At 35.7% G+C, this 21,898-nt stretch overlaps 1 protein-coding gene and 1 pseudogene across 4 annotated transcripts in view; both read left to right on the forward strand.

Moving 5' to 3' along the window:
* Positions 1 to 351: 351 nt before the first annotated feature.
* PPP1R1C (protein phosphatase 1 regulatory inhibitor subunit 1C) overlaps positions 352 to 21,898 on the forward strand; it is a 123,828-nt gene continuing 102,281 nt past the window's right edge. For all 4 annotated transcript variants that reach the window (XM_019802800.2, XM_019802799.2, XM_019802798.2 and 1 more), the window contains exons 1-2: positions 352 to 594; positions 2,351 to 2,411. In XM_019802800.2, coding sequence (XP_019658359.1) covers positions 514 to 594; positions 2,351 to 2,411 — 142 coding nt within the window. In that variant the 5' untranslated portion in view covers positions 352 to 513. The remainder of the gene's footprint in view (positions 595 to 2,350; positions 2,412 to 21,898) is intronic.
* LOC109490084 overlaps positions 8,422 to 21,898 on the forward strand; it is a 51,040-nt pseudogene continuing 37,563 nt past the window's right edge.

Here is a 21,898-nt window from a genome sequence, read left to right on the forward strand (position 1 = left end):
AAATGATTTCATACCCAAACCCTGCCCCCAACTCTAAAAACTTCCTGCTTTATGTTCATCAATAATGAATGGCCCATCCCTGCAATACTCAGAGGGAGCTTACATTGCACTTTTGAGCAGCCAGTTAGTAATGTACAGTGGATAGAGCCTTTCTTTCAAATCCCAGGGCAGCGGGTCCTTCCAGCCTAGCATTGCATTTTCAATTAGCTGCTGAGTGAATGTTTGGCATCTGTATTAGTGAAGAAGCACACAATTAGCTTATTGTTCCTTTCTGTATTGTGCTGAGAGGTTCTAAGAGATTGGTGGAGGAACAGGCAAGCCAGGCATCACTGTGGAGTTGAAGAAGGGATTTACTCAGACCTCAGCATCCTCACTTGCTCGCTCTGGAATTACAGCTATTTATTACGAAGTGCCCTGTGTGGCTGGGTGGAGTGTGCCTGAGGAAACACATCCCAGACACCACCTGGGGCTAGTCTTTCTGAGCCCTTCCAGGCTCTAATTCTCGTCATTAGCATGGAGCCAAACAGTCCCAAAAAGATACAATTTGCTGTGCCTTTATTCCAGAGTCAGATTGCACCTGAAGCAGCAGAGCAGGTAGGTGGAATTGGGTGGGGACCAGTTCCTGTATATAAGGTAATATGGACGTGCATTCTTATTAATTGAAAGCTTCTCTACCTCTAGAATTTGCCTAACTTTGTGACTTTCCAGGATACCTGAATGAGAAATAGATTGGTTTCCATATGGCACTTGTATTTGAGTTGCATTGGGTGACCTATCGGCTAAAATGCAGCACTTCATGTGATAAAAAATTAGCACCCGTTAGAGGAAAAAAAATGGTTATATTAGTGATTCGGATTTGGATCCAGATATCTGTTTGCTTTTGCTTACTACATTAACGAATTGAACATTTAGAGAAACCTTGAACAATTCTCAGAATTGGCAAACTTTTATTTTATTATTTATAAAATACAAAAGATTCATTTAACAATGAAAGCATTAAAACTTGGAATAATTTCAGATTAACATTTTTTAAATGTTTTTTATTTTTTATTTTTATGTTTTATTTTTTAATGTTTTAATGTTTTTTAATGTTGTTTAATGTTTTTTAATGTTTTTCATCATATATTCAAAGCAGTAATTTTAAGTATGTGTAATTATGATAAATAGGATTTGTAGGTGGTATGTATAATTTAAAAGACATTTTATTCAGATATTAAAATAGTATTAAACATTTCCTGGATTCCTTTTCTTTGTCTAATTTATCAATGTATCTGCATTTCTGCCTCTCTCTCTCTCTCTCTCTCTTTCTCGTTCATGTAAGATTGGTTTACATCTGTATCACCTTTCATATTCAGATCTACTTAGACTCCTGCTGCAATGGAACCACTTAAAAGACCATTTGTGGGAAAATTACAACAGTGGGGAGGCAAAAGCAGAAAAAAATTATGGGGTCATCAATCTAATTCATTAATTTCTTACAACCTAAATTATCATTGAATCTTTTTCCAAATATTTGATACAAAGTCTTAAAAATAATTACTGAGTCTGAGACTCATAACTTTCTAGGTTGTTTTCATAATCTGAAATAGATCCTCCCAGACTCAGGCCAGATAAATATAACCTTGAACTTCACGTATCTATGTTGAAGGGACATTGGTTTTGTCATGGACAAAATATCATCAGTAAATTTTACCCTCTATCCTACTGACATGTATTTTAAGAATTTACCTATATATTTAAGAAATCAAGAATACTTAGAAAGTCTAATAATATGCTATTATAACTATTAAAATAAGAAAAAAACCCACATCAAACCTATTAGTTTTAAATGAATTACTCTCAAAGAATCCATACTCATTCTTTATTTGTCCTAAATGTGTTACTAGAAAATAAGAAAACCTTGTAATATTAATTGAAATTAAGAACTCATGCTGTTAAATTTAACTTGCTAGAAATTTTAAGTTTTCTGAGCTTCTCTTAACCTGTTTAGAAATAAGGATAATGGATCTTGAAGGATCATCACTAAGGGGCTCCAAGAGAGCCAGTAAAATTAGCAAGTCATCCTCGTACCTACACTGCAAATTATTTCAGTGGCATCATTTGATTATATACAGCTATTTCTTTTCTGTGGAAAGGTAGGTTTTTTGGTCAAAGAAGGTGATACTAATACCTGAAAGTTCTATTCTCTGGCTTTCTATAATTCAAAATAGTGAGTACCTGCTGTGTGCCCTCCAGAAATTTGCTGATTTTATGTTGGGAAAAGATGAGAATGGAACAGCTTTGCAAGCTGTAGAGTAACCTGGACGTGTCTAACTCTTACTGACCTTAACTGGGCCTTTGTTGTTCACAGATCAGAAAAAGAAGACCTACACCAGCATCACTTGTGATTCTCAATGAACATAATCCCCCAGGTAAAGAAGCATGATGTCTTTGCACTGATGGAACAGAATTGCTTGAAGAACATCAGAGTATGTCACTGCCAAAAGATTTCAATTTAGGATTCAGTCAGTCATAATCTAAGAAGCCAGTCTATAAAAATGGATCATAAAGTCAGAAATATAGAAACTGTCTCAGTCAACAGTCTACTTTTCCTCTAGAATGACACATTGGTGATGATACACTATAAAATGGTTTGTTGTGTGTATAGAGTCTGGTTCAGTGCTTATTAATGAGGATAGTGGGAAGTTGTTTAATTAGGTTCCAAAGCTCAAATTACAGTCCAAGAGATGCTTATATCTTTGCAGAGTAGGTTTTTTTATTTAGGAAAGCTTGTCATGTGGTGGGCAATGAGCTAGCACTGGCTACAGCTTTGTTGCTGATGTCATATCTGAATAATGCAATTGACAAGTAACCAGATCAATTTTCACCACTGGCCATTTGAGAGTCATTCTGAAGGGTTGCATCCATTTGTTGAGGTTTTACTTTCCATTTCCTGTAAAAAGTAAAGCTGCCTTATTCCTGACAAATGACTGTAATCTGCAATACGCAAACATTATTTACTTATTGATGGAGGTGATTTTAATCTCACATTTAAGTGCTGTTTCTAGAAATACAGCAAAGGTCTAGTAAGACAGCAAAGGTCACGGCATTAATTTGTACACAGGCAGGACTTGGTGTTGGTTTTTTTTTTACAGGTCTAAACAATATGGGTGGACAAAAGGAGTTTGAATAACAGAAACGTAATAAGCCTAAGTACAGGCTGTAGTGAATGATCTGTTCTAAGAACACCAAGGTTAAATAGTCTTTGATTTTTTTTTTCGAATTCCTTTCTAATAGGGAAGCATATATAAGAAAGTAAAATTCTAATAGCATATTCATCATTGAGTCTAAATCTAGGAAGGTGTTCAGCTATTGGGAAACCAAAGCAAATTTATTCCTGATAAAAATAGGATTTGTTTCTACTTCTATTTCTTTAAAGTGCTATAGCATTTAAAAATCATTTTCAAATGTATTATTTCACTTAATAAATGTTAACTTATTTTGGCTTAATAAGAGGTGTAAATGGTATGCACTTATAGTTTACAAGTAAACATAAAACTAAAATCTTCTGGGGCGCCTGAGTGGCTCAGTCAGTTAAGCATCCGACTCTTGATTTTGGCTCAGGTCATGATCTCAGGGTCATGAGATGGAGCCCTGTGTCGGGCTCCATGCTAGGCATGGAATCTGCTTAATATTCTCTCTCTCCTTCTCCTTCTGCCCCTCTCTGCCTCCTTCTCTAAAAAAATAAAAATAAAAAATAGAAAAATAAAATAAAAACTTCTCAGATTGGAAGTCATTTTACAGCAATTTTCCATCACTGTCTTTGCTCACAGTGGCAACTTTTCCACAATGTCTTAGAATTTAACTCCCCCTAAGCCAACCTTAAAAGGTGTTGCCCAACTTGATTTCTAAGTGTCCTGCTACAGGTATTATTACTATCTGAACATAGTGGAGCCATGTAAATGACACTTGTGGCTCTCATTCAAGGCCCCAAAATAGTAACTAACATTTTTTGAAAGCCAACTATGTGCCATTTATAGATGAGGAAAATAAGTATCAGAGTGGTGAAGTAATTTTTTTGGAAGTTACTCCCCTGCAAGTGACAGATTATACAGACAAACTCAGATAATTCTGATTCGAAAGCCCACGCACAATGCTGGCCCTGCAAATTTCAGTTTGCATTAGATAGTGAATTCTCTGTAAATGGGATTAGACTTTCAGGCCCTATTGACAAGCAAATCCAAACGTTAAATAAATCTTTTGTCTAGACCACTAAATTTAGTAGATTAGGAATTATAGTTAAGTACCCCTGTGAATCAAATTTAGATTTTCTCCAGAAAATCTAATGGCAAACCAGATGGCATTGTTCAATTTCCTTTATTAACTCCATACTTCAAAGCACCACTGGAGAGAACTTAGAACAAACAGCATCTCACAGAGAAATGCGTCGTCTCCCTGCATCATCATCTCCTTTTTGGAAACCAGAATGGTTGAGAAGGGACAGATTAGCCCTTGCCTGTGTATAGCAATGTGTATGACAACCAGAGATTTCTGGACTAATGGGTTCCTGCAGCAAAAAAATCAAACACTTACATAGCTTCCCCAGTAAAAATGATCTAGAACCATGATTACTTGAGAAATAAAGGTAAGGAGCAAACAAACAAACAAACCAAATAACAGCAACAAAAAAACAAACACCACACTGAACTAAACCAAACCTAGCTACCAATCTTTAATATCCATGTGGTCTTGGTTGGGCAAGGGACAACATCTCCAAACATTATTTTTCTCACCTATAATGTAGAGATAATGTCCATCCTTTCTGCTTCACAATGTTGTTGCAAGGATTAGAAGAATTAATGTGAACACCCCTTAAAAACAGTAAAGTGCAACAAATGTTAGGTGTCATTAGCTGATGTGTTCTGGAATACAACCTTTGCATGTGATATTTAAAAGTTGACATAGCAACAACAAAAACATCAAGTGTTAAATGACCTTTTTTATTATTTTTTTTATTTTTTAGTTTTAATTTTTTTTTTAAAGATTTTATTTATTTACTTGACAGAGATAGAGACAGCCAGCGAGAGAGGGAACACAAGCAGGGGGAGTGGGAGAGGAAGAAGCAGGCTCACAGCAGAGGAGCCTGATGTGGGGCTCGATCCCATAACGCCGGGATCACGCCCTGAGCCGAAGGCAGACGCTTAACCGCTGTGCCACCCAGGCGCCCCTAAATGACCTTTTTTAAGCAACTGTTTCTTCTAGCCTGAAAAAGCAATATGTTCTTTAACAAATAACAATTGTGTACAGCTCTAAATCCTGATAAACTAAACAAATCTCTTCAATTTTACTGAAATTCTCCAGAAAAATAACTGAGTATTCTTGGAATCACCTATCATTAATGCTGTTTAAAAATCAAATCCCTGAAAATTTTTATTTCCAATTAATGTAGCAAAGAAAATTAAAATTTCCATTATAGAGACATAATTAACAAAGCCTCCCAATTCCTTTAATGAGACAGGTATCTTATAATCACTGTTAAATGAATTAAACATAGCTTCCTTTTTTTTTTAACCTTTCCTGGAGTTTGCATAAATAGTCAGTTATAGAAGTATTTGAAAGAATGATTTCCTTTTAGATTCAGAAAAACATATGCACTGTTTATATCTGATAGAGGGGAAATAGAATATAAAGATATATTAACATGTATATCCAGACTATTTGTTTGCTAGTTGATCTGTGCTGGTCTAAACACATAGATTAGGCAGGCATTTGATTGGTAGGATTTCAGGGGCAGCCGACTGTGCCCTCAGTCCTTTTCTATCCGATGGCCCAGAATTCTTAGCAGTAGAGGCACTATGGAAACAGATACACAACCTGTTTAGGATCTATCACCCTCAGGCATAGGTTAACAACCATAACTCAAAACAATGGGAAGCAGAACTAAAAATTTTGAATTGAAGTCATCATGCCTGAAAAAATTTAATAGCAAAGGGTGTGTCTTTATGGTGCAGAGAGCGGAAACTATGTGTTTGCTTTAGGAATGACCCTAAAGAGCAAGACGGCAGTAAAAAGAAACTTGAAGCCTGACATGTAAAGGTAGAAAAGCACCAAAGGCAAATTTCAACTTTTTCAAATATTTTCTGGGGCTACCGTGTGAATGACCTTGTGGCAAACTGCTTATTTTTCGGTATTTTCAATTCATCTCCTGATTAAGAGCCTATTTATGATGAGCTCTCTGAGGCTATACTGTAGAGCTTCACTACTTATTCTTATACTGTGTGCTGTTCACTTTTACTCTTGTATAATCTGGAGTTAACTGGCTTGGTTTCTATATTTTTATTTAGAGGATAACATACAAATCCTATTTAGAAATAAATGGTAATGCCAACTTCTGCAATTTACTTCATCAATTTTCTAGATTTACTTAAATATTATTTGTTTTTAAGTAGACTTACGAGAATTACCTAATCTAACCACACATCTTTGTGAAAGATACAAAAATCAACTCAAGTCCCTGAGACTTGCTCCATATCTCAAAGAAGAATCTATTATTACCCCTACTTTTCAATTCCAGATCCAATAATCTTAGATGTTAGAAAATAGTTTTATCGAACTTGAGTAATATTCCCACTTTATTCTAAAATAACTCGTTTACTCTCTTCAATAAAGCTTTATTTACTCACCTCTTTAAATACAAAAAAATAACTCTTTATTATTTTCTTTTCTAAATTGAATACTACTGGCCCTTATAAGGGCCTTAATGAACTCTATGCAAATTTTCCTCGTCTCTTGGCCTTTGGAATCCAGAGCTGGATATGGTCTTTCAGTAAAAAGCCATCCTAGGCCTTCTGAATATTAAAGTTTGTGGCATTCATTCTCTTCTACTTACTTTAAGCAGAGACAATATGGTTACAATAAAATTTAATGGACCTGATACCTATTATGCAGGAGTGAACTGTAAGAGGCCTGGAGCTTAGTGAAGGTTTAGGTAAGTACCCAGGAGTTTTGGTGCCATTTAAAAGTTTATTGTACATCTAGAAAGTGGGAACAGAAATACAAAGTAAAATAGTTTTCTGGGGCTGTTTACTGAACTTCCTATCACAGCTGAATCTTGGGGAGACTGACTTCCTCTTTGACACTTTTGGCTTTAAAAATTCTTAGAAATGAGGAATAAAAGCAAAAGCATTTTCTCACATAGGTGAGGATCCTAAAAATTAATATGAGACACAGCAATCAAATATCACACTATCTCTGTTCAACTCGGCAATAGTAGATAGTAAGTCTAGTCAGTAGAGAGAATTGGGTCTTCCAATTGATTGGGATGTTTGACTCAACAGACTGAAAAAGAAGCCACAGTCCATTCTCGATGTAGCATATGATTTTCTAAATGTGGCTTGCATTTTAGGACTCTGACAGTAAGTTAACCTAATGAGGTTTTGAAAGCTCTGGATTGATAAACCTGAGACATTGGACGACAGCTAGAGAACACTGCTGCGCCGAGATTGAGTTGTTCAAAATAGAGGGGCTCCAGGAATTTCTGATGATGGGAGGTCTTGCAGGGTCAACAAAGTTAAAGTGGAGATTTATTTATAGTATTAGAACATTCATATGCACACAATCTCTTATCATGGAGACTGTCTGTTTTACCAAATGAATGATTTGTAGTCAAAAGGCAATGGGCACCTAGAGTGCAAACTCTAAGAATCCCACTGAAGATTTTCCTGGAACTTAAGGATAGGTAAGACATCATCAACCCCCAGGGACCTCCAATCAAATGCACTCAAAAAAAAAGCTGTAACAGACTCACAGTCCATACAGTTTTGTTTCATGCTCAGTTTTCTTATCTTCTGTGGGAATGTTGTTGTAATTCATTCTGATCCACAATCCTTGTTGATTATTCAGCATTTATTTTGCCTTTTCACTATTAATGGCAATATAAAACAAATAAAAGTCCAATATTTGAAGATTACTTAGGAGTTAACTGGTATTAATTTCTAAGGGATTTTCAGAAAAGCCATTTTTTTTCCCTCCTCAGCATTTATTTCTGTGAGTTTTTGAACGCCAAACCATGCTGAATGATTTAAAGACAAGTGACGCATGGGACCTTCAGAGATTCATGAACTGCACAATTGATTGACTTATTTTCCCATAAATACTCAATCTGTGCAGCCAAGTAGCCCATTCAGTCAGAATAGCTGTGAGCCAAAGATGAGGTTCCAGTTCTTAGTAATGCCAAGGTTTGCTATACTGTAAGTATTCAAAGGCACTAGCGTAATCTTCAAATTAAATGAAAGAAAAAATGAAAGAGAAAATCATAAAACTATGAAATAGTTCTACGTTATTTCAGCAAAATTACTACTTTTGCTCATTTTGAATAATAATATATACTGCTTACTTTTTATGTTGATTTTAATTAGAACTACTTCAGTGAAGTATGACAGAATGACGGTAGGGTCAATTCACTTCATTTTTTCTTGTTCTCTGCCTGCCTACTTGTGGGGGATATTGCAAATGAAAATAACTTTAAGGTATTTTCACATTTTGTGGAAAGGTAGTGTTGGTAGTAGGTAAAGCACTGGCTTTGGAGTAATATGTGTGTTTGAATCTCAGCTTTGCCAGTTACTGGTGGTGAAACACTGAGTGCGTAGTTAATCTCTATGCGCTCAGTTTTTTCCTTTCGTAAGGGGGATATTGAGGTAGAAAATGCACTGCACAGTGCCTGCAACCAAGTAGATACTGAAGACATGTGACCCCCTGCATCATTATACCCATGCTGAGAAATGCTGAGTGCTCCTAAAACTTGTACTTCTTATCAGAAGATGACTCAGCTCCTTTCCAATTCTGGCTGCATTGTCAGACAGTGTCAGTGACCTCAAGAGATGGGGGGTTTTTGATAAGAGAGAAGATGTATCATATCTCCTAATTCATCAGGAAAAGAATACACAATCATGGAATTGTTACGTATCTTGTGTGATATTGTGATTTTGTCCAACTGAGCGTATCTTGCTTACAAATAAAATTTCCATGAAATGAGTCCCTTAGAATTTTCTTTAAAAAAAGTAACTTACTGGGGCACCTGAGTGGCATCAGTCAGTTAAACACCCAACTCTTGATTTCAGCTCAGGTTATTATCTCGGGGTCATGGGATTGAGCCCTGTTTTGGGCTCAGTACAGAGTCTGCTTGCCCCTCTCCCTCCTTCCCTGCTTGCTCTCTCTCTCTCAAATAAATAAAATATTTTTTTAAAAAAAAGCAAGCTACTGATGTCTATAAAGTTACAAAAAGCAATAGAGATATTTGTAGCAGATTTGTATTTGACCAAAAATGAAATCCATATTCTAATAGTATGTGCACAGAAAGGTTGATTTTGAGTATAAAAATCTTTTAGAGATATTTATCAAATACTCATTTGATTGCTTACATTTACTTCCACTCCATTTGTTCTCAATTCCTTCCATACACCATCCCTGTGCCATATTTTGGCTTTCTTTTTTTGGTTCCTTCTTTTAGTTCCTTTGCCAGATCTTAAAGCTTAGTCTAGACAGGCTCATTTGTGTATATCAGTCTCCATCTTTTCCACCAATTTCCCTTATTTAAATTGCAGCACAAAACTCACTTAAATCTCAAAAATTTTCCCTGACTAGTTTCATCCATCATCTGGCTTTTTTATTCCAATACTGTCTTCCCAATTCCAATTCATAAAGCTATTTTTTGGTCTGTATATTCAATACAATTCAATAAATATTTATTGAGTCTTTATTCTAAATCCTCCAGGAACATATGGTTTAGATAGTTGAAAATATTATGTCTATATGAAGCAAGACACAATTGTAAATGACAGAAATCCCAACTGCTCAGACCATGCATGGTACGACTAATTCTGGCCAAGACATCGAGGAACAATTATTGCACTTGTTCACTAATCTATAAAGTACCTGTGTGACTTATTTTGATCCTTGGGCTTTAAATTTTTAAGGAGTGTCAGAGCTAAAGTTTTACTATTCATTCCAAACTTACATAATAGATATATTTACTCAAACTAGTAGAGTGAATGTTTAGTTGAATAGACGTTAGATGCCCATGAGCTATTAAATATAAATGGATAAAAAAAGATCTTCAAACCAATGGCAATCCATCAAACTTTTTGGGTACTTACTCTGATTAGGACACAGCGTTGGCTGCTCTAGGAGATAAAATAGGTAAGTAACTATCTCTGCTCTTATGGAGAAACCTACCTGAGACATTTATAATTTGATACATGTATACTGAGAGTACAATCAACAGCATTTGACAAAAACATAAAATATATTTCAATTCAGTACAAAAATGTCTACCGCTAGACATTTTGGGAAATTCAATTATAGTATTATAAAGTACAGTATAAAGAGTAGGTACTGGATAAATGGCAATTATTATTTTGGGGTGGCAGGCACATGGCACTTAGGAGTAGAGACGCTGGAATCACTCGGGTCTGGATATAGATTTCAGATGGCTGCTTACTGCCTGTAAAGTTTACCCCAGGAAAGTGGTTTATCCCATTTAGTGGATTAGCCCATTAAGTGAGGAAGCTGGATTCAAGTGGCTCTGAAATGCAGGTTTCTTTTTTTAACACTACTGTATTTCACTAAATATAAAATATATTCATTAGAAAGAAGGCTATTCTGAGTCCTTTGAATAAGTAGATGTGCATTTTTGTGTCTACAGAATACTACGCACGTACCACATCATTGTCAGTTGTTATGGAGAGTTTAAGGGCACGTTCAGTTTCAAATTTAAGATTGAAAAAGTTACTAACATCTCTTTCTGCTTCTAGTTCATAGCCATATTGAAAACAAACAGTAAATTAGTGGTAGTTGACAACCTCTAATAAAAAATCTAGCCAAACTGTGTAATAAACAGAGGAGTTATTTCCATGCTCCTTTATTTTAGAACAGCTCAAGAACAAGCTTCAAGCTTTGGGAATTTTTTTCCCCTCTCTCCCACCATTTTCTACCCTTGAGTTTAACCAAGTGGTGATCTGACACTGTTCCAGCAATTCCAGACACAATTTGGTAGCAGAATTTACCAGGGGATTAAACTGAAATGCCCCAGGGGCTCAGGCAGGTGACACAGATGATGAGTACCTAGTCTCTGTGTAGGACATTGTGGAGGATGCAAGCTCCATTCAAATCTTTCAAATGAAGCAAACAGACAAAACCACAAAGAAAGAAAGGAAAAAAAAAAAACACTGTGAGGAATGGGGGCACCCAAGTGGTCAGTTTTCATACGACCTGAAGTTGTACGTTTCAAAGTTGTTATTGTTACTATAGTCTACCTTCTAAACTGCAAGTACTTGACTAGATGTAACACACTGTCCCTGACACTAGAAAAGCAGTCTACCTGGAGTTCAGAAGGAACCTGTGAAAGCCTGAGGTAGAAAGAGTAATGTCTTGAAGAAGCAAATGTCCTGGCTGCAAAGTAGAAGCCTGGGAATTCATCTCCTATTCTCAGTCTGTTTGCTGTCACTGTCTTCTCCATACGTGTCCCCTTCAGGTCTTCCCCAGTATTTCAGCCCTCCCCCCCCTCCCCCCCGACACATGCTGGAAAATGTTACATCTATATCCGTGAGTCTTCCTTGTGCTGTGCGTAGAAGATTGTCTTTGAATTTACCTCAATGACTTTGTATCACTCAGAGTAATTTGATATAGTGATAATTATAGTGCTTAACAAAGCTAATTTGTGAAATAAGTCACCAATATCTGCATCATCAGGGGAGATATATTGACAAGTCTGGTTAGAATATGATTACAGTTTGACCTGGGCAATAATGCTGAGGAAAAAGTACTGTGTAGAATAAGAAAAGCTAGAAAATTTCTTTCCTGTCTCCCTCCCTCTTTCTTTCTTTCTTTCCTTCTTTCTTTCTTTTGTTAGTTCTTTCATTCATTTGTTCCTTCTTTCTCATTCTCTGGGAGCAATTTTCTAGATTATAGGAAACAATTTTCAGAATCACGCTCTTTACATAGAAATACATATTGACTTCTTGTAAAAACAGAACTGAATGCACAAAATGAAGACTGAGAACAACAGTTATTTTGGAATTCAATTTTTAGAATAATTTGACTCAAATAATTTGACTCAAATAATTTGACTCAAAGCAACATCATTTTATGCTTTTCTATCTGACAAAAATCAAAATATTATAAAACATATACACAGATCTATATGTGCGCATACACACATCTGTAAGTCAAATACCTAGCTATGTGTTCAAATATCACAGACAACCTATCCATGTAATAAAATCAACCTCCAGTAAATGGCCTGACTTACGAAAAGGCCAGGACCTACCAAAGTATCTAGAAAAGGTTTGTGAACTCGGGTTATAAATAGAATAAAGTTAATAATAATTCATTACACTTTTAACCCTTTGAATTTAAAACCAATAGGTCAGAAACTAATCACAATATTTGAAAAACCATGAATAAAAAGCATTGAAATTGTGGATTTAAGTGATGAGATTTACTAATTTTTTTTAAATCAAAAGAGCATTTTAAAAAATAAGTCACATTTACTAAATATTAATTGCTTTAAGACTATCTTCTCATTTGGGTAGAATTTTATTTCCATTTTCATAATTTATGAATACAAGAAGTATTATAACCATATATAAAAAGTGAGCTCCTCCTGGTACCACCTGCTAGTCAATGTCTAACCAAAATGTATCATCCAATTTAAAATAAACATTTAAGGGGCACCTGGGTGGCTCAGTTAAGCGTCTGCCTTGGGCTCAGGTCATGATCCCAGGGTCCTGGGATCAAGCCCCTGGTCAGGCTCCCTGCTAAGCAGGGAGCCTGCTTCTCCCTCTCCCACTCCCCCTGCTTGTGCTCTGTCAAATAAATAAATAAAATCTTTAAAAAAATAAAATCAACATTTAAACTCTCAACCTCAGCGATTATGTTAATAGTATCTCCATTCTTCTACTTGCTGAATGAACCACACAACCTTGGAATCACCTTTGACGCCTTTCTTTCCCCCTTAGTCCCCTAAATCTATCAATGGCTTTTCTACTGATTCTATTATATAGGTTGACTCTGTTCCTCTATGTTTTTATTGCCTCTGCTCAGTCTAGGACATTTATTGCTTTATTCCAAAAACATACTGTAATTTCCAAACTGCTTTTCCATGACTTTAACACTGGGGGGTGGTTTGTATACAGCTGAGCCCTAATGTTAAAATCAGTGAACATGGCATGACTTAGAATCAAAACATGGCATGACTGGGAATCACTGTCTTAATTTCTAATTCCATGAAACACAACATCATGGTAACTCCAACACTGGTTGTACTGCTGGAATCAAGTGAGATGATGTATGCTAGCAACACTATTGATGGGAGATTTGTTTTTTCTCCACTCTGGCTTATGTGAGAGACTATGGCAAACTTAATTATATAATGGGTGATTAACTAGGGCAGCTTTACTTTTTCATAACTGATTTGCTATAAGCTGTAATTTGTATCCTATAATTTACCTGTCCACGCTCTTAATTAGCCATGATAAGGCACATGAGGTCTTCTCATGAGGAGCTTATATATTTAATCATGATCTGCACGTCATTCCTATTTCTTGCTTTAAATAAGTCAGTTATTTCCTCCATAGTCTATTAGTCTTCATTACCTAAATTGTTGATACCTGTACTAAAGTTGAGATGTAGTTAAAGGAAAGAAATACACAGAGAAAATGAAAATAATTGTGTTAGATTATGGTTAACATTACTGCTTTGTAATTTCTTTTCTATTGCCTCCTTTATTTTTGGCCGAGGGCTCTAAAACTGAATACAGGAAACTTGCTCATTTGCCATAGGTACCTTCCTACTGAAAATAACTTTTCCATATGTGCAGGAATTTCAGATCAAGCAGGACAGACTCAGGCTGGTTTTGCTTTCCAAAGTACTCTAAGGATTATCCGCTTTCCCTTCATGGATCCTAAGCACTGCCCACTTGCCCCTAATGATTAAAAGGTTTTCAAGAAATAATGCCAAAGACCCACTCACCATCACATTTCAGTGAAGTAAAATGTCATGAATGATTGAGCTAAAATAGCTCATCTCAAATTCTGGCACAGGTCATTTTACTTGGTGAATAGCCCAGATTTCCAGCTTTAGTCAGCCAATGAAGGGCACCTTTTTGCTTAAGATTTTGGAGATGACCAAAGATATTTTCATACACTAGTGCTATGGTTCATAGTCGTCACTGGAATCAAGGCAAAAACTAGCTGTATTCTTCATATGGACACTTACAGTATAAGAAACATATTCAAATATATTTTGAAGTATATTTAGGACATAAAAGATAAAAAAAAAACCTCAAAGCTATAGATAATTTTAAAAACCATATAAACTCAAAGGCAGGGGCACCTGGGTGGCACAATAGGTTGGGCAGCTGACTCCTGGTTTGGCTCGAGTTACGGCCTGGGGGTGGAGGGATCACCCAGCTGGGGCTCCGGGCTCAGGCTCCATGTTCAGCGCAGAGTCGGCTTGGGATTCTCTCCTTCTGCCCCTCACCTTGCTCGTGCTCTTGTTCTCTCACGCTCTCTCAAATAAATAAATAAATCTCAAAGGCAAATTTAAAAAGGTTAATAGTAATGTATCTTCCTTTTGGTAGATTTATAGTTTGAAAACAGTTTTTACCTCTAGTATTTATGCTGAACAATTCTATGAGATAAATATTATAAACATTTTATAGAAGGAAGGTGATAGGTGAGCTGCTCAAGGTCAAAGAAGGTAGTAAGTTAGTAGGTCTAAATTTACACGTAAGTTATCTACCCAAGGTCAATGCACTTTCCACTACATTAATAACATTTTTCTTTCTACAAATAAGCAATATTATACTCTTGTTATTTTCCTTCTGTCTTCCTCATGGAAGTAACTATACGCAAGTTCCTCACTGTAGTTTGGCCAAGTGAGATTCTGTTTGTTTGTTTCTATTTATTTATTTTAGAGAGAGAGACAGAGAGTACTAGCAGGTAAGGGGCAGAGGGAGACAATCTCAAGCCGATGCACTGCTGAGTGAGTGCAGAGCCCAACACGGGGGCTCGATCTTCTGACCCTAAGATCATGACCCAAGCTGAAATCCAGAGCTGGGCACTTAACCAGCTGAGCCACCCAGGCGTCCCTAAGTGAGATGGTTTGATGTAATACCAGATTGTACTTCCTTCTATCCCAATGTAATTGAGTTCATTTTAGAGTAGTAATTCTATACCTTTTTCTTTTTTCCTTTGATAATTTATCGGATAAGATGACCTTAGAGTTACTAATACTAGATTTCTTTATATAAACAAAAACATAACCAAACAGAAAAATAAATCTCAGCCCATTATTCCATTCTTAGAGTTAGATGCTGTTATTCATTTGTGTTTCTGTTTGCCTACCTTGATGCTTACACTTATTTAAAAAACCATTGTCTTGATGCAAAACATTAGTTGGAAGGCTAACAGTTACATCTGGATTCTAGTTGACTCTGAACATGAGTGATTTGTACACATACTGGGATGTCATCATCCCTTCCTATCTACTGTAGTTTTTTTTTATCCTCCTAAACTAAAATCAAATCCCCCTTCCTCCATGAAACCCTTGTTGGCCACTTCAGCTGGAAGTAAAAATAGCAAGTAAAATCCAGTAAAAATAGCAAGTAAAATCCAGTAAAAATAGCAATTCAGTGAGTGCATCCATTAACTCATTTGCTCTAAATGATTGTCGATGACTTTGCCACCCAGTCTTGCCCTGAAGGAATGGATTATAGAAGTAATAGATTTTAATGTGAGTCAGAAAAAGAAAGACTGGGTCACAAGGCCCTTCCACGTGTTACCAGGCTTTAGTTAAGTCCTTTCTGGGTAGCAGGGTTGCAAAATAGGGTTCTGAGGATCTGAGAAAGTAAATTTTAGTAGTAGAAGACTTGTTATTACATTATTTTCATATAGAAATGCTCTGAATTAAGCACCACAGGCAACTAGTGACTGCAGATACATAGATATTTTTGTATAATAATAATTTAGGGACTTCTTATGTTTTATAGGACAATTTAAAGCCTGTCAATTTTGTCTAATGACCAATTTTATTCTTTTGCTGTCTTTAAATTATTGAAACTGATTTTAAAATGTCAGTAAAATGGTGATGGTGGAAAACTGAATATACAATCAGTTCGACTGCTTTCTTACCAGAGTATGGGAGTTCAAGAGTTCAATTCAATACCACCAGATAGGAGCAATCTATCCCACTGAATGACTGTATACTTTCCTTCTATATTAACTAGCATGTAGGTCCATAAATAGGGGGTAGATTTTCTTTTCATTTCCTCTGAATTGTGAAAAAAACATTTTACCTAGTAATTCCCCTTAAACTATCCCCTCAACGATAAGCTACCAGAGAATAGTTAATAACCTGTAATCAATACTGAAAATCAAACAGTTCATTACTTATCAAAAACATTTAAAAATTACACCACTTTACCTTAAAAAATCCATTTGATTGGTTTGTGTGTAAGATTTCTGTGTAAGTGGAACTTAATGACTGCAAGAAAAATAATTTTATAGTGGACCTTGTACCTTATTCTTCCTTTCCCTTACTTTTTATGCAAGGAAACCACTGAAACAATTTACTTCGGCCCCAGTGAATTATTTCAAGCATATCTATACATAGCTTCACATTACAACATTCCAGCTGCTTTATTATTTTCTGAGTCAGATAAGATTGTATTCTATGTATTTCTGTTATCTGGGTACTTATTAACATGTCTATCATTATGGATTATAGCAGTTATTATACTGCTAGTATAATACATAAAAATGAGTTCATTGCAGCCATCAGCTCCAGTTCCTTATTTCTAACTTGGCTTGACATTCTTTTTGGCAATTTTTCCAGACATATCACAATCCAATTTCTATTGAGATTCTTTTTTTCCCTTTTAATATTAAGTTTTTCTGTGCAGCAGCTAGAATATGGAATTCCTCTCATTGTCTTTAGAGCTATAGGCCTACAGTTTACTTCAGTAAAAAATCTGAAAAGCTTTAGCATCAAGCTCCTATGAGAACAAAGCTTTCTTAGATGTAAAAGAAACCTGAAACTTTGACATAAGTTAAGAAGAAATGGAATATGATTTCCTGCTCCAAATTTTACAGACAAATGAATATATGCAAACTGAAACAAAACAAAAATAAAAACAACTTAAAACATTATACATAAGCCATCAAATTTGTATTTTATCAGTAATGTAAATGTGTAATAATGAATAAGATTTCTTAGAAGAGAATACTCAGATCTCATTTTTTATTAATAGCTTTAGTTTAATGTTTTGAGGAAAAATGACTAAGACAGAAAGTACTGAAATGATAATTTCAAAACTGAAAAATAAAATTATTGGCATTTAAGGTTGTTCATTAATATCCTTCATTACCTGCACTGATTTACATGCTTTAAGCACTTCAAATCCAAATTACAAATACAGTAGCATCCATACTAACTGTCACCAAACATTTGGTAGTAGGATGCATATATGAAAAAAGATGTGTTTATAAGTTGATCCCAAATATCTGTACATTGTAATTCTCAAATTCTTCTTCTGTAACTTGTAGAAATATCCTATGCAGAACCACGGTGAAAACAAAAACAAGAACCCCAACATTGCCATCAATCATCCTGTTAGGACAGGGTTGGTCTGTATTTTCTCCCAGAAGCCAAGCAAATAGCAAGGAGCTTCCTTTGGTGAAGGGTGGAGGTGGTTAAAAACATGACAACTATGGGTGACCCTTGAACAACATGGGTTTGAATTATTTGGGTCCACTTACACATGGATTTTTTTTTAATAAATAGAGTACAGTACTATAAGTGTATTTTCTCTTCTTTAAAGTTTTCTTAGTAACATTTTCTTGTCTCTAGCTTACTTTAAGATTTGCTTATAGTACATCTTCCAAATGAGGACCTTTTAACCGAAACTGACTTTGAGCATACTTACATACAGCTGTAATTTTAGCACCCACAGGTGAAAATAATACATAATGACAAAAAGCTACAATAAAATCAGTAATGCTTGAAAATGCCATATTTTATAAGTACAACAGTATCTCCACTCAACTGAAAAGTAATTGCAGGTGCACGGACAAAGCCAAATACTTATTCACTGACCACATGCAGAATTCATAAGATTTCACAGACTCCTGTCATTGTCATGGAAAAGGCCTCTGTAGAAATTAAAATACAACTCAGACCGCTTTGTGATACACTGAATTCAATCAGAAGTCATTTAAATATGGAGATCAATGGTCACAGGGGACAGTTTGGAAAAATAAAAATTCAGGAAAGAAGAAAGTCATAAATTGTTTAACAAAACTTAAGCATCATGGTTACACGTTATGTTGTCTCTGAGGCTTCCAAGTCAACAGTAGGCTATGAGTATTTAGTTTTGGGGGAGTCAAAAGTTAAATGCAGATTTTCAACTACATGAGCAGTTGGCATCCCTAACTTCTACATTGTTCAAGGATCAACTGTTATCAACATCGTTGGAATTATAAAGGAACACCTAAATTGTCAAAATTTTGAACTACCGTGATAAAGGGATATGCAATTTGCACATATTTGAGACATACTCTACATATTCTTGTCTGATCTTTCCCAAATAGTATTCTTGTATTTCACTGCCTTTGCTCACTTTCTGCTCCTTATAGAATAATACTTCAATTTCTTAATCTAATATCTAAGATCCTCGACCATCTGGATCAAGCCAAATTCTCCAACTCAAACTTTATTCCTAGGCTTGAACCTGTATCTCTGGTCAGACAGGCTAGCTGTCCTTTAACCATTTCCACCTGAAATCTTTGAATGGAAACTTTGTCCTACTTAGAATGCCCTTACCATGACCCTATTTTACCAAATATTTGCAGTTTTTAATATACTCAGCTATATTTCATTTTACTCATTTCTAGAAATATTTATCAGAAATATGTCTTCTAGCAGCTCAGAGCTAGAAAAAATACTGCTAAGTAGAGTACAGTTTGGTAGTCGCTTAAATTCACAAGTTTCCTACATCCCATTACAGGTGGACATTAACTCAGTCTTGTGGTATGTCCAACCTAATAAACTCTACGATAACCTCTATGATGTTTTTGGAATTGCCTCTGTGTGTGTTTGTGTGCAAAAGGCGGGGGGAGAGAGAAAGAGAAAATGGATCTTACCATTTGGACTTGATGTAAGTGTAAATAATCATTGAAAAAAAGGAATGCTTAATAGCCACCCTACCTTCCACTAAAACCATCCTCTTTCATTAATTTTGACAAGCAAAGGAAGCATGCAGTAAAACTGGTAAAAGCCACAGTATTGGTTCTATTTTGGTCTCAACTCTATGCAGGATTACTTTCTCTAGAAATTCCAATTGATGATTAGTCAGATTTTACTTGACCATTTTCAGTGATGAACAGTTTAGCTCTTTTTGAAGCATCATGGCTATGATAGGATAGCTCTAATTGTTAGAAAGATCTGCTTTACATCTAGTTGAAATATCCTTCTTGAATCTTTCAAATGTTGATCTTGGTATGTCTTTCTAAAAGATCTCAGAAAAAGTGTAATACCTATTCCAACTGAGAACCTTTCATACGTTTGGGGACAGACAACTCCTTAGCCTTCAGTTTTCTCTTTAAAATTTTCAGTTACTTTTAGCCTTACAATTATGATATGGTTTTCGGAAATCTCACCATTCTACCCCATGGTGATACTCATATTTTTCAGCATAGTACCCAAATTTTACTCATTTAACAGTTAGTTATTGTTCATCTACCATAGGCCACGTAGCGTGCTACATGTGAGGATTCACAATGAAATGTGTTGGAGTTTGTGCTAGCAGAAATACAGGATATTTTAGAAGCACATAGTAAGAGCACATCACGCAGTCAGTAGGCTTAATGGAGAAAAAAGGTTGTGGAGAAACTTGGGGAAAAAAAAAAAAGGCAGGGAAGACCAACCATTCAAGACAAAGGTGAAAACAGTGACAAAGACTCAGAAGTAGGGCGAGGCATTGAAGATTCAAGGAACTGAAAGGAGTCCAGTATGATGCAGCAAGGAATGGCATTGCATGGGGGTGGAGATCAAGTAGGCACTATGTTGGGGGGTACTATAAACATTTTTAAGGAATTATGATTAGAAACCACCAAACAGAAGAGCTCGCATGCTCAGATTTTATTCTAGAAAGGTCTCTGAGGCTGCAAAGAATTGGTATATGGGAGAAAGTCTGAGTGCATGACGAGTCAGTGGACTTGCTCAATTGGATGGCAGAGAGGGAGGTGGTGATAAAAAAAAAAGTAGAGCACATTTGCAGAGGAATGGAGAAAGGTGATGAGTTCAGAATGGAACACATTACTTATAGTGGATAAAATAAATAGCTCTCATTCTAATTCCATACGGAATATGAATAACATTACTGGAAGTAATGCCTCAATAATGGAGCCACTGGTATTAAAAATCAATTTACTAGAGCCTCTTAAGAGTAAGCACAATGTGCTTATAAGGAAATGTTTACCGAGTAATTACTATCTTAATAATGTTAGCAATATATCTACTATAGGCTCAGTATAACTACCTGAAAAACAATTATTGCTCTTAATCATTAGAAAACACCAATTCGACACCATACATCACTAGTCAGGCAATTAAGATTAACTACTCACATCTACTTATCTGCTGAGTCACTAACATGCTACCAGACAATCTAGGGGATGGGTGTTATCCTACCTCTGACAGCTGTTCCCTATGCATGGGCTCCAAGAAATAACTAATCCTAAATTGCATGACCTCAGTTCAACACATCTATTTAAATTCAAAGTGCAATTAGAACATTTCTTATTCTTCTTCTATGAGTTTTATGTCCTTCTCATTTTTGATGTTTAGCCAAGTGAGCATGTGTTGCTAAACAAGTTATCTAAGTATGAATCTTGAAAGTTTTGAAGATGTGGGAAGTCAGAAGCAGCAAATTGTTTCAATGTGTAAGTAAGGGCATTTGTTATACTCCATATAAACACACATATTTTCTATCATTTGTGTTATTTGTTCCATTATTGTCAGGTCTCAAGTAAATGCCTAACTACACTATCTACTTTGTCATTCTCTTATTCTCAGTCCATTCTACCTCCACCTTAGAAAAATTCTATGTCTAGAAGCATGGTATAATAAAAAGATGTACTCTTTGGAACCAGAAAGGCCTAGGCCTGAATCCCATCTCTTGTCACTTACTGAGTTTTGTGGCTTTAAGTTAGTCACCCATCCTCTTCGAGCTTCAATTTGCTCACATATAAAATATAATTAATAATATCTACCCCACAGAGTTGTTTTGAAGATGAAAGTAATGAATGAAAATGTTTAGCATGTCATCAGAGTATTAGAGCCAATAGCACTAAGAGTACACCATTACTATTTTCGGGGCACCTGGGTGGCACAGCGGTTAAGTGTCTGCCTACGGCTCAGGGCGTGATCCCGGCGTTATGGGATCGAGCCCCACATCAGGCTCTTCTGCTATGAGCCTGCTTCTTCCTCTCCCACTCCCCCTGCTTGTGTTCCTTCTCTCGCTGGCTGTCTCTATCTCTGTCAAATAAATAAAATAAAATCTTTAAAAAAAAAAGAGTACACCATTACTATTTTAGATTGTTGATGCAAGAATATGTGTGCTTTACTTTCCTCAAATGGAAATCCTGTCAATATAGTCACTGTACTTACTGGTTGTGTTTAATGGTGATTTTAAGAATTGGGAGGATGAAGTGTCCCAAAAAAATACTGATTAAGATTGAGGAACTGGCAATTCCAAAAACTACTGAAAGAGAATTTTGACTGATATCTTTTATTATCGCCTAGGATTTTACAAAACAAAATAAGAACAATGATACTTGAAAGTAAGGCTTTAGTTATGAAA

Source organism: Ailuropoda melanoleuca, chromosome 2, assembly GCF_002007445.2.
Source record: "Ailuropoda melanoleuca isolate Jingjing chromosome 2, ASM200744v2, whole genome shotgun sequence".
Lineage (NCBI taxonomy): Eukaryota > Metazoa > Chordata > Mammalia > Carnivora > Ursidae > Ailuropoda > Ailuropoda melanoleuca.